Genomic DNA, 12,788 nt, shown 5'->3' on the forward strand with positions numbered 1-12,788 from the left:
CACAACAGAAACCCACTTTCTCTGGCTGACTTGGGGCATGAAATGGTTAACCCTATCCTCTGTCCTCTGCAGCTACAGCTGGTACAGTTCTCACTTGCCATACACTGTGCCCTCCCGGTCAGTCTTGGGAGCCAATGAGTGTTCCAAGACATCTGGAAGCCTCGCCCACTTTCTAAGGTGACATGATGGCGGAGAAGCAAGAAAAGAGCAATCCAAGTGGTAAAATAATGTTTTATTCCATGGATTAACAGACGCTACCATGCCACATCCCCACGTCCCTCCCTACGACCAGATCTGTGGGCAAACTGGCTTCCCCTTGGGACCTCCTTGGCTCTGCAGTCAGTCAAACCTGCTGAAAGAGCCCAGCACCATCTTGGAACTTCAGATTGGTCCTGCTTGTCAGCACATTGGTCATCTGTGCACTTGGTAAAGCTCCCGCAATGCAGACCTTCCAAGGGACCTGACGAGAACTGACCTTCAAAGCTCGCGTGGATGGAACCAAGACCCCCAAACACCAAAAAGCAACATGGACACATCTCCTCTGTGGACAGGATGTCTAGGACACCCCAGCAGAACTGGAAACTGGGAAATCAGCACTGACATTCAGGTTGTTGACAAGCTCAAAAGGAAATGATGGTAATTGGTATATTTCAAACTAACACTTCTAGAGAGTCCAGAACAGCCAAGAGGTGTCTGCATGCAAGTTCAACACAAGGTCAGTGCTGTGCGGGGGAGTCTGCACAAATGCCGGACACGCAGTCCTTTCTTTATATACAACAAATGAAATGTACACTGGGAACAGCGGCTGCACATCCATCCAGCGTGGATCTTGCGAGCTGGCGGAGGACAGCATGGAGCTCACTGCCTGCGAGGGAGGGGAATGAGCCATGCTGGTCAGAGGTGGGGCTGCCCTTCAGGCCACCATGACCCCAGCTTGCTCAACAGACCTGTGGGGTGGGATCTACACTTTGTATGATTTTTAGCCAAATGTCACCTGGAAAGACTTGACAACTTATCAGGGAGGGAGAGGACAGGCTGAAGGACCCGTGTGCCTGGACAGTGTGGATCTACAGCTGCATCCTAACGCAGCGCAGTGGGAGGAGTCTATGTTTCCTTTTAGAGAACACTACTGGGTGGGTTCTTCCGTCGGGGTCCAAAATGCCTCCACAGATTCTGAAGACCACGCTGAGGAGAGAGGTTCACTTCTGAACTATGTCTTCATCCAAATAAGTGCCAAATGGAAAGCAAAGCAAAGCGACAGGAAGAAACAGAGAAGGGAGGAAAAGCACAAGAAAACAACCCCACGAGCTCAGACAACGGAGTGTCAGGCGAAAACCATAGAAAAATATGAATTAATTCTATAAGGTCAACCATTAGCGTAGCTACAGTAATACTTTGTACAGAAAAGGGTCTGTTTCCTTGGTGCAGTCCCGAGCCATGCCGCCTCCTGGTTACGGAAAGGAGCTGACCCGTGTGGACACACAAAGCAAGACAAGGTGCTGTCGGGCTCTCCATCCCCGTTCCCACCGCAGGGTCGTGTCAGACAGATGCACTGCTGCTGGGAGCCACAGCACGCTAGCACGGAGGGCAGGTCTGAATGCTACGACTGAAAGCTTGGACTTAAGGGCCGGTTTCCTGTGGGCTCAAAGTGGCCCTCGCTGCCATCTGTCCTTTACTGTGTCCCTTGGGGGAAGGGCCATGGGATGCAACAGTCACTGCGGGGCCAGGAGGAGGCGATGCTGCCGAGCTGGGGGTTCCAGGCTGCGTGGGGACTCAACTCCACTGGGGAGGGAGCTTGTTTCCCAAGCCAAGCTGCCTAAGGTACCGAGAGGCAGGCATGCTGTGGAACGTCGACCCCTCCGCCCAGCCTGCCCCTGGGGGGCCGAGGGGCGCAGGGGGATTCCTCAGTTGCACACTGTGGTAGGAAGAGCCTCGTCCGTGCTCAGGGCTGGCAGGTGGTCAGTCCTCCTCCTCGTCCTCTTTCGCCGCGGCAGCGGGGAGCTTGTCCTGGATCCTGAAGCACTCCACAAAGAAGTTGACCAGGGACCTGTGCAGGTGCTGCTGGAGGGCGGGGCTGTGGAAGTAGTGGCTCTCGTCTGGGTATATCTGCAAGGAAGCCAGAGTCATCATCCCGTCCACCCCCAGTGGACAGCGATGCGCCCGAGAAAACAGCCCAGAAGCCCCAGGCGCCCTGCTGACTGAGGTGGCAAAATCGGTTTCCAGGGCTTCAGCCCCAACTCAGGTGCCATTCCCTCCTGGAAGCACAGGCCACTGCCTCGGCGAGCAGACCCCTTATTCCCGCAGCCCAGGAATGGACGCCTGCTGTCCTCCCAGCCCGGCTCCTCGCCCTGCCCGGGGCAGTGGCCCACCGTGTGGGTTGGTCGAACGCAGTAGGAAGCGCCACACTCCGCAGACCGCACGCTCCTGGTCTGTTTGGATTTGCAACCTGGACTCACGTTTGGGGTCTACAGAGGCCATGACCCATCTGGAGGGTGCCAAGATTTCCATAAAAATGGGAAGAACACACTGCCCCATCCCAGGGACCCTCAAGTGTGGGAGGGTCCCAGGGGGGTCCAGCCCCGTCACCGCGGTCTGTGCCTCTGGCTGGCTACACATGCCTGGCCTGGGCCTTGCCTTCCAAGTGTTCGGGTGGGGAGGATAATCAAAAGAGACGGGCTGGCAATGTGTTCTGAGAAATAAGTGAGACGACAACTTTGAAGCTCTTAGAAGGAGCCTGCGACGTGCTGCCAGCCCAGAGTTCACCGACCCCGCCCGCCCCGCCCGGGGCACTGTGCTGTGCCTGACCCTGGGTTCCAAAGCCAAGTCTGAATCCTCTTATGTCACCAAGGGTGGCCTTCACCTGTTTTCATGACTTGATTAGCATACTTACGTCACAATAGCCAGCAGTACAGAGGAACGCAGGAGGCTGTCTGGGCCCTCCTCCTTCTCTCCCCTTTCCCCACACCTGAGCTGGTCATGGCTGCAAACTCACTGAGTGTCTGACAGGACACTGCTGTGCTCGCAAGCATGGCACAGGATGTCCCTTTCCTGGGCACAGATGGAGCTAGTGACAGAGCTCTTCAGCACCAGTCCCTGGACTCGGCACCTCACACCTTTTAACCCACCGCGGCTGCACTGTGTGTACAAAGGCTACCCACGTTCAGAAGGAAGGTCCAATTAACGACCAGATCCTTCCAACCCTCATCATTCGTCAACCCTGCGGCCAAACTCCCCTGCGGCAGAAGCTCTCCTGACATGCTCAGCCACACGTGGCTCCACAGGGCAGAGGGTGCTGGAGATAAAGCCAGGGGTGGCCAGAGCCAGGCAAGCGCGTGCTGAGGGAGACGGGGTGGCCAGCTGAGTCCCCACTGATCTCTGAAGCCCCAAAGACCACTGGGTCCTGTTTTACCAAAGGAGCCAGAGGGCAAGAAGGGCCTGGAAGAAGTTTCCTGAGTCGCCCCTCTGAGTTGCTGGACTGAGCCTGGTGCTGCTGGACCAGTATTTGAAGCCAGTGAGGACAGACAGTGGGTTTGGGAAGGGCAGCACTTGGTCACAGCTGCAGATGGTGCTGGGACAGCCTGACAGTGTTTACAGTCATGTGTGGCACTGCCCAGAGGGTTGCAGGCCAGGGCAGGGCCACCAACCTGTGTCCCGAGGCAGGGACAGCCCGCCGGCCACACTGCTGCGTGGGGTGTGTGCTGGCCTGCCCTGCTCATGCCCTGCCGAGGCGTGGGCGGTGGTGCGGTCCTGAGGATCTAACCATGGCCTGCAGGTGGGGCCGCTGGCCAGCTAGGAGGAGACCCCGTGTGCTGCCTTCCTGAGCTGCGGTGCCCAGCCATCTGGACCAGCCAGCACAAGGGAGCCTGCTGAAGGGCGGTGCGGAGGGCCGCTGGGTTCTTCCTGCGCCGTACCTGCAAGCTGTAATTAGCCTTCCCCTTGATCAGCTGTGTGATGAGTTCTGCGGTGTGCTGGAAATGGATCTTCTCTGAAAGAAACAGACAGAGCCAAGCGTTGGCCACACCATGACGCCACCCGGGCGCCTCCACCAGCCGGGCGAGCGTGCGGGGCCTCACCGTCCGCCGTGGCGTGGATGAGCAGGAACTGCTGTTCCTCCAGCGCCGACACCCGGTGGGCCACCTTGGTCATCTGCACACAGGGGAGGGGACAGGTCAGGGCTGCCATGGGAGAGCGGGCTGGGACAGGGAGCCTGGCCGGGAGTGAGGGAGGTGTGTGGGGAGCCCAGGTCCTGGGGTCAGGGACGCCCCACCACACAGTGCAGCCCGTGGCGGCCCCAGCTCCCCTTCTGTACACCCACTACTCTAGGGAGAGAGCGAAAGGGTGTCTTCAATGGCAGAGGGCCTCAGAGGGCCGTCATCTCACCTGGAGCCCCTGAGGGGCCCCTGTCCCCATGCAGAGCAGATGGGTGTCCTGAGAGCCACAGGAATTCCCTGGATGCTCTATGTCCCGTGGTACCAGAGGTGCTTCCTGTGCCTGTCCACAGCTTGTTCTCCCGAAGGAGAAACAGCTTGGGTGGGGAGCAGGAGCCACCCACAGCCTGTGTCCTAGGGGGCCAGGCAAGGACTCCCCCCAGCCCTCCAATCCTGTCACAGGAACAGACTGCCCCAGGAGAGGCCACGTTAACCCAGTACACAGTGTGGTAGGAGGACCTGGGAGGTTTTCAGCCTGAGGGTTTTTCTCCTTTCTTTTTTTTCTTTTTGGTACTGGGGATTGAATCCAGAGAGCTTTACCACCAGGATATATCCCCAATCCTCTTAATGTTTTATTTTGAGACAAGTCTCACTGAGTTGCTGAGGCTGGCCTTGAACTTAGGATCCTCCTGCTTCAGCCTCCCAAGTAGCTGGGATCATAGGTGTGGGCCACCATGCCCAGCTCAGCCAGGGACAAAGTCCCTGGCCCAGAAAGCGAGGTGGGCTGCAGATGGGGCCAGGCTGGAGGGCAGCAGAGAGGGAGGGCAGATTTAATTGGGTTCCCCACGTCTCCCGGGGCAATTGTGCGCAAACCTACCTCATATGCCCTGTTGTCCAGTCCATGGAGGCCCAGGTAACGCTCAGAAAATGCAGACGCTGCATGGGGGCAGAGAAGGGGTCAGCTTCTGTCCTCAAGGCCCCCTGGTGCCGAGCCCAGACTCTAGGGATGGGCTGGGGTGCAGGGGACCAGCCCACTGTACTTCACCGCAACATCGTCTAAGCATCTGGTTTGTTGGGTGGCCGTAGGACAGTGCAGTGGTATGTGTTGGTGGCTGGCTCTTTATAGGGAAGTGAAACTTGCAAACTGATTCATCTGAATCTTAAATAAACAGGAGCACCCCACTTCACTTCCACACACGGGAGGGGAGCACATGGTGAGACAGCAAGTTTCTGTCAGAATTTACTTATTTTGTAAAAACATCAGACAGGTGCCCGCCCAATCCTAGTTCCAGGTCCCAGACACCTGGCGTTGGTCAGATGCCAGTGAGGACCAGTGCCTACCCAGGGCTGCCCTGCCAGGATGCAGGAGGAACTCCTCCACATCACGGGGTTCTGGGGAGCCCTTCATGAGTGGCAGAGATAAAGGAGGGACTGCTGGTCTCAGCACCGTGGCCAGGGGGCCAAGTGCAGCTCTAGCACGCACAGGTCCTCAGACCACACGCACGACACAGAGGGCCACGTGTGCGCGCATCTGGACCACGCAAATTTGAAAAAGCATGATTAGTAAATTAAGAAAATCTCACTGAATTTAAAAATCGAAAATATGCCATGCAGATGCCATTCAAAAACGACTCATTCAGATTTCGAGCCAGAGAGTTTCTCATGGGATTTGAGCTTGAAATGTGCATCGGGAAGAGTGTGAAAGAGCATGTGCCAACAGGAGTCTGCGGGCTGCAGTGGGCTCTGCATGGCTGCGCAGGGCCCACGGTGCCAAGAGGAGGCACGCGGGCTGCGGGAGGCCTGGAGGTGGGCAGCTTCCTGTAGGCTCTGCCCAGAGGGCCCTCCACTTTCTACCCACAAGCCAGCATCGCTTGGTGTCGCCTGGCTGCCCTGCAGACCTGACCCAAGAGCGAGTTGTCAGAGCCACATCTGAAGACGGTGAGTGTCACAAAGCCACTCGCAATCAGAAAAGGCCTGGACCAGAGGACAATGCGGGGAGCTCCAGTCCCACAACCTGCTGCCCGGGGGCCTCACCTGTGCCTGGGCAGAGCGTGCTCCCCACCCCGCCGGGAGCCCTCATTGCCATTGGTTCCCCACAGCCAGGCATCTTGACAACCTGTCCCCAGCCTTGGCTCCTGCCCACGGAAGGCCACTCTGCAGGGCAGGTGCCATGTGCACAGCAGGGAGCGCACACGGCAGAGCAGAACCATGGGCCTCGCTGAATCATCATCCGGTAGCAGCCAAGTCTCCCCAGGCACCTGGCCCTTCTCAAGCCCGCCAGACACCCCAGGTGCCAAGGCTCAGTGCAGGGCCCTCCCCAGACGATGGCAGCAAGGAGGAAGGGCAGCCCCTGGGGATCCCGGAGGCTCTGGGCGCGGCTGTCCTAACGGCACTGCTGGGGTTCTGATTCCTGGTCTTGTGTGCGGGGATGTGATCTGCAGGTATTAGGGGCTGGACACTTCCATTCAAAACCATGACCAGCGCCCACTCCCCAGGCGGTGTGGCATGGACTGGGGGTGTCTGTGGTCGGGTGCAGAGGTGCTGAGGGGGAAGGTGCCCGTGGGACAAGGGTCAACGCCAGGGTCACCCAGGCCATTACCGTACAGCTTGAAGTCTGTAATCGGCGCCAGAGCAGAGCCGCAGGTGAAAATCTGGCCTTGATTTTCCCCCTTGGCGGGCAGGATGTAAGTGCTCAGGAAGCCACCGTAGTCCTGGGAAGTGCGCCAGAGAGAAACAAGGAGAGCTCATGTCCGCGCAGCATCACGAGCTCCTCGGACACAGGAGGAGTGAACATTTTCATGTACTTTCTTTATCTAACAAATGATTGAAGATTTCTTTGAGGGTAGAAAGAGGAGAGGCCGAGCAGAGCCTTCCCAGCGAGGAGCTCTGGTCAGGCCTGCCCATCTGGGCTCCGGGTGGGTGGCGCAGCTGCCTGCTAGCAGTGGAGATGTGGCTGCTGGCCACGGGACGCTGGGCACGGAGGGCTGGGGCAGGCCACCTCCCACGTCTGCACAGGCTCTCCTCCACTGCCCCTGTGTGCAGGCCAGGCTGGCCAAGCCAGGGGGAGGATGCGAGGGAGAGCAGAGAGGGACTAGGCCTGCCCCAGACAGACGCGTGTGTCCTTAGATGGGGCGAGACCTCAATTCCCACGTTGCCCTGACCCTGGGGCTGTCACCAAGGGCAACTCTCCCAGGTGAAGCTTTACATCAGCTCCTGCATGGCACCTTCAGAGCTGGCTGGCTGGAGGAGCCTTGCGAAGAGCAGAGCCCAGGGGACAGGGGACAGGACACAGGTAGGAGCTCTGATGAGCACGTGGGGGCAGAGGGGAAAAGCCCCAGAGACCCGGGAGACTGTGCAGGGCTCCAGGGGCACGCGAGCACGTCTCAGAGCACGTGTGTGCGTGTGTACGTGTGTGCGTGGGAGCGTGGGAGCAAGCATGTGTGTACGTCCACCTGACTGGTCTGTCATGTGAGCCCGTGTGAGCATGTGAGCCTGTGTGTGCTGAGCTTGGGGCTGTGGAGGGTGGAGGCACCAGGGAGCACAAGTGGCCTGCATGACAAGGGACACACAGAGCCCGGGAGTGGACACTGGAGACAGGGTCACAGAAGGTCAAAGAAGGCCAACCCTTCTGGCAGGATGCTTCCTTCACAGGCTCTTGAAATCTGTATCTTAGGACAAAGGAGCACCCAACAAAATCGTGTCACTGGAAGGCGGGTGAGGATCCATTCAGGCCGAGCCCAAGAAAGACTCGCAGGGAGCAGCCGGTCCTCCTGGGCCTCACTCCAGCCGTGGGCCGGGCATGTGAGCCCCGGCTGCAGGGTGCACTCAGTTCCTGCAGGCTGAGCCAGCCCCTGGGAGAGCCCACTGACCACTAGGTGACCACTTGCTGTGTCCAGAGCAACGGTCTCACAGGCAGGACGTCTGAGGCAAAGGAAGTGGGGGGCGAGCTCCCTGGCTGTGCCTCCACGTGTTTGGGGAGAGTAAGAACCAATGAAGTCTAACCAGCCCCCCGGCCTTGGCCACCAGGCTGTTGGAAGTGACTTCTGGAGGCACCTACGTGGTAAGAGTCGACCCTTGGGCTACACTCATCAGTCATCCAGCTGGCCCTGGGACCTCTCAGGCAGGGAGTGGCCTCCATGTGCCTAGAGAGCCTCTAGGGCAGTCCCAGATTCTGGGAGTCCCACAACCAAGGAGGCCAACCCCTCCCTCCCCAGTGCTGGGTCCCATAAATTTGGAGCTGGTTCCCAGACCACCGACTTGAGCCTTTGCCGGCAGGGGATTCACGGCGGATCCTCCATGAGCGGAGATGGGTGTGTGCACAGCCAGTGGTCTTGCCTTCTGAAGATCAAGAGGTCTCCAGTCCAGGCTGAGGCGGGTAGGCACACCAGGACCACAGCGTGGCTCTCCAGGCACCCAGCTCCCAACCCTGGGCCTCTACTGCAGCCTGCCCGTACCAGCCTCAGCCCTGCGCTGGGCCTCCTCTGGGCTGACAGCCTCCTTCCCTCCACCTACGCACGGGTGGAGGACGCCCCGAAACGGACTCCTGCTGCCCTCCCCTGGTCCCACTGCATGAGCAGCCACAGGCTGTGGAAGGAGAGAGCGAGGACCACGGAGCCCCCAGCAAGGACCCGGCTCTCTCTCCGTTCGTGACTGAGGAATGAAGCCGAGCGCCGCTGGGGACACAACGCCTCTGGCCTCCCGCTCACCCCCCAGACCACAGACAACCTGGACAGGAGGGCCATCTCCAGGCCCAGGGCGGAGGGGCCCGCGTGCGAGACGCGCAGACTCACCTTCCCGAACACAGCCACCCGCGTTCTGTCGATGTACTGCTCCCTCAGCATGGTCCTGCAAGGTCAAGGAGGGAGGCTCTCAGTGCCCACGGGCTGCGCTCTGCACCCCGGGCCTGCAGACACGTCTCTCACCACCTCAGGCACGAACACCCCTCTTTGAGGAGTGGCCGGCCAGGACCAGCAGGGGTCAAGGAGCTCTGGTTGTGGGTTACAGGGCTGAGCGAGGATCTCTGAGCTTGTCCATCATGGTGCCCTGTCTTCAGTCCTCCGTGGGAGCCCCTCTCTTGTCCCTGGATGGTTGGACACACTCCTTCCCTGCCATGGCCCTGTGGGGAGCAACCAGCTGGTGTCCAGGTTGATGTCCCTGAGTCCTGCTGCCTCCTCACCAGAATCTCCCCACCCTCCCTGCTGTGGTCCCGCGTTCTCAAAGCGACTACAGTCTTCCTGGTTTCTGGTCCTGCCTGCTGCTGGGGGTTCCCCGGGATAGCCGACTGTGTTCTGAAACAGTGCGGATTTCCGCGTGGCACCTGCCACCTGCCTCGCTTCTGCCTTTCCAGTCTCTCTGCTTCTTGGTTTGTCTCGCTCCTGTTCCTTTCACTCTGCTGGATGGCGCCACCTGCACTACTTATGCCCTCCTCTGCACAAAGGGGTGTGAAGCTCCAGGCGCCGGGCCCAGGTGCCCCTCCTAGGCCAGCCACTGGCCAAGGACCCTGGAACGGAGCTTCTGCGGCTGCTGCTGGACCCACAAGCTTCTGGAGGGCGGGTCGCGCCCTGCATGGAGTGGCAAGGGCCACAGGCGGTGGTTTCCTTGACTGCAGCAAAATGGGGTGACTTTACATACTCATTGTATCATGGGTTCCCCAGGTGACTTCTAGACACTGGGGACCCAAGCAGGTTCCCTCGAGGACTTGGTCTGAGCATTAGCCAAGCACAGGAGAACAGGGTGCTGCCTTCTCCTCCTCCTTCCTCATCACCTGCTTAACGAGTACCTGGTTTTCTTAAGGCCCTGGGTCAGGTCTTGGGGACAGATGTTGAATAACATACAGGTCTTGACTTCCAAACCTTCTGCCCTCAGAGGTATCCCTGTATCCATTTCTAAGTCAGCCACAAGGAATTTGGGCCCTTCAGGCAGGTACTTAGACTTCCCAGGTCAGGTCTCAGGATAAAATTAACAGGCTCCAAGGTTGGGACACTGGGCTCAGTGGAGGGCAGGGACAAGGGGCAGGCCTCCAACAAGCTAATTAAGTGTAGGCCACACTCCAAATGGTGCTGCCCCAGCCTTCCAGAGTACAGGCAGGTTGGAGGCCAGGACCCGGTGCTGTGGCCACGGCCTGCTCTGCAGTGAGCATTTACAAAGTGCCCTCCCTCTGAGGGGGGCGGGGCCAGCAGAGCCGGCTTCACAGCCCCTCCGCTGCTCCATGGGGGTCGGAAGCAGGAAGCACAGAGCAGAGGTGACTGGGTTCAGAAATCCAGAGGAGACACTCGACGGCTTGGCTGCCTCTGGGGAGAAGTATGGGTGCTGGGTGGGGAGAGGGGCAGGGAAGCAGGATGGCCGTGGCGCTGAGTGTCCCTCAGGGTTGCACTGTGTCCTGCAAAGTTGCACGGAGGTCCTAAGGCCCAGACTTCAGCAGGAAGCCTGATTTGGGAACAGGACCAACAATAGATGTGCTTAATTCAGGATGAGATCGCCCTGGCGAATCCTGGTGGGACCCTAACACAATGTGATTGGACCCTTATAAGGGGAGGGAGGCTGGGGAAAGCCAAGTGATGGTGGGACACAGGAGTGATGTGCCCACAAGCCAAGGGGACCTGGCCACCTGGGACCACAGAGGCTGGCAGAGGCAGGAAGGACCCTCCTGCAGGTTTCAGGGATGTGACCCACCTACATGTGGTTCTGGGGTCCTGGTCTTAGAGAATCAGTGAGTTTGCTTTTTAAAGGTAATGTCCTCCAGGTTTGGGACTTGAGACTCATAGGCACAAACACACGCCCACATGCTCACACACATACACTCGCACACACACAATCCTTTCTCACACACTCTTGCACACGCGTTCTCTCTCTCTCACACACGCGCGCGCGCGCGCACACACGCACACCAGGTCAGCACTACTGACACTGCAGCATGTCTGCATATGTGGACGCCAGTAGTGCAGTTCTCCAGATTTCTGAATTTCTCTTCCGGACCCGAGTCCACCATACAGAAGCCGGTCTGGGCAATCTGGAAGGGTCTGGCATGACCAGCTAATTCAAGAAGAGTCAACCTGGTCCATGAGATTTCTCCCCAGGGCCACTCGCTCTTCCGGACCCCATGGCTGGGGATCCTTGTGGCAGCCTGAGGAGAGCGTGATGCACTTGACTGAGCCCGGGTGCTCTGAAGGGCGCGGGCCAGCGTCTGGGCTCCTTTCTGATTCGTAAAGCCTTCCTTGTCTTCTTGTTGTCTGTGACCGCCTTGGTCTGTAGCAGGCCTCTCCTCTAATGGCCAGGTGCCTCTCACCTCCTGATCTAAAGGTTGCTGACGATGCCCACCTGGAATGACTGTGTTCTGGGACGATTTTGCTACGGACATGGACCCCTCCGTATGAGAGCTGGATCCCTGAACATGGTGGGCTTCTTACTCCTGGGGGATATTGGAGACACAGCCAGGAGCTGACCAGAGCCAATTGGGGCATCTTTCTTGATCCAGTGGGTACTTAGTTCAGTTCCAGGCCCGGGTGGAGGGGTCCAGAGGAACTGAGCTAAGTACTAACTGGATCACGAGCTGTGCTTTGAGCGGGAAGAGGCCTGAAGCAGCAGTGATGGATGATGGGTGTGATGTGCTGCACCTTCAGCTGCTCAGCTTGCAGGCGGTGAGACGAAGCAAATGCTTGCCTGGGGCCAGGACGGGGCACTGTGCCCCAAGAAGCCACGGAGCCCTGGTGGGTGGCACGTGAGTCTCAGTGACAGTGTGTGGGCTACACGAGGCCATGCTGTGCCTCCGGCTCTGCTCTGCACCCTCCAGTCGCGGGCTGGTTCTGCCCCTGGGGCCCCAGAGCCTGGAGGAGTGAGGCAGGGGGTTGGGTTTCAGTTAGTGACGCGGTGAGGAGAGGATGTCAGGAGAGAAGCAGAGACCTTGCGGGGCATGTAGGCGGCAGGGGCCACGAGGCCAGCGGGAGTCACCACCCAGGCCTGCCCTGCCCCTCCCCTGGCTCCGCCCCTCAGCCCCCCCCCCCCAGGGTCTCAGGCGCCTCTTGGACAGGCCTTGCATTACTGCCTAGCCTTTGTGCACAGTGTGCTCTGTTTGGAACACGCATCTCCCGTTGCTATCTGGCTGCCCCCTATTTACCCTTCAAGGTCTTGGCCACGGGCACCTCTGACGGAAGCCCTCTGGGCTGGGTCACTTGCTTCTGTAGCTCCGTGCTCCAGGAGCTAGTGTGGCTCTACCTGTGCCCAATCACAGGTTGACAGGACTATCCTTTCCTCAGACAGGGGACTTCCCTCCTATCAGCTGCACGTGGGACCTGAGGTCCAGTGGGCCCCAGGAGGGAAGGACCAGGTGCAGGAAGCTGGGTGATGGGATGGCTCGCGCAGGTAGGCAGCCTTGAGAGTTAGCCTGGGGCCTCACGATGTCTAACCTGCCCACACTGCGTTCTGAGTAGTGGGAACAGAGATCCCCTAAAGAACCCGAGTCCTGTGGCTGCACACGGGGCACCTGCTCCCGGGGAGCCTGCCTGCTTCCTGGCAGCTCCAAGCTTCGCAATCGCTCTGTGCACTTGTCCTGTTGAGATCTGACGTCATGCCGGTTTTTCTAGAACAGGTTCTGTCTCGCTTTTGAACAGATGGCTGAGTTGATTCCTTGGTTTTGGAGAAGAA

At 59.0% G+C, this 12,788-nt stretch overlaps 1 protein-coding gene across 6 annotated transcripts in view; it reads right to left on the reverse strand.

The window, feature by feature from the left end:
- Window positions 1-211: 211 nt before the first annotated feature.
- Dpp6 (dipeptidyl peptidase like 6) overlaps window positions 212-12,788 on the reverse strand; it is an 872,193-nt gene continuing 859,616 nt past the window's right edge. For all 6 annotated transcript variants that reach the window (XM_047560556.1, XM_047560558.1, XM_047560555.1 and 3 more), the window contains exons 21-26: window positions 8,939-8,993; window positions 6,748-6,859; window positions 5,026-5,084; window positions 4,074-4,146; window positions 3,912-3,985; window positions 212-2,106 (exon numbers count right to left, since the gene is read on the reverse strand). In XM_047560556.1, the coding sequence (XP_047416512.1) occupies window positions 1,960-2,106; window positions 3,912-3,985; window positions 4,074-4,146; window positions 5,026-5,084; window positions 6,748-6,859; window positions 8,939-8,993 (520 nt within the window). In that variant the 3' untranslated portion in view covers window positions 212-1,959. The remainder of the gene's footprint in view (window positions 2,107-3,911; window positions 3,986-4,073; window positions 4,147-5,025; window positions 5,085-6,747; window positions 6,860-8,938; window positions 8,994-12,788) is intronic.

Source organism: Sciurus carolinensis, chromosome 8, assembly GCF_902686445.1.
Source record: "Sciurus carolinensis chromosome 8, mSciCar1.2, whole genome shotgun sequence".
Classification (NCBI taxonomy): Eukaryota; Metazoa; Chordata; class Mammalia; order Rodentia; family Sciuridae; genus Sciurus; species Sciurus carolinensis.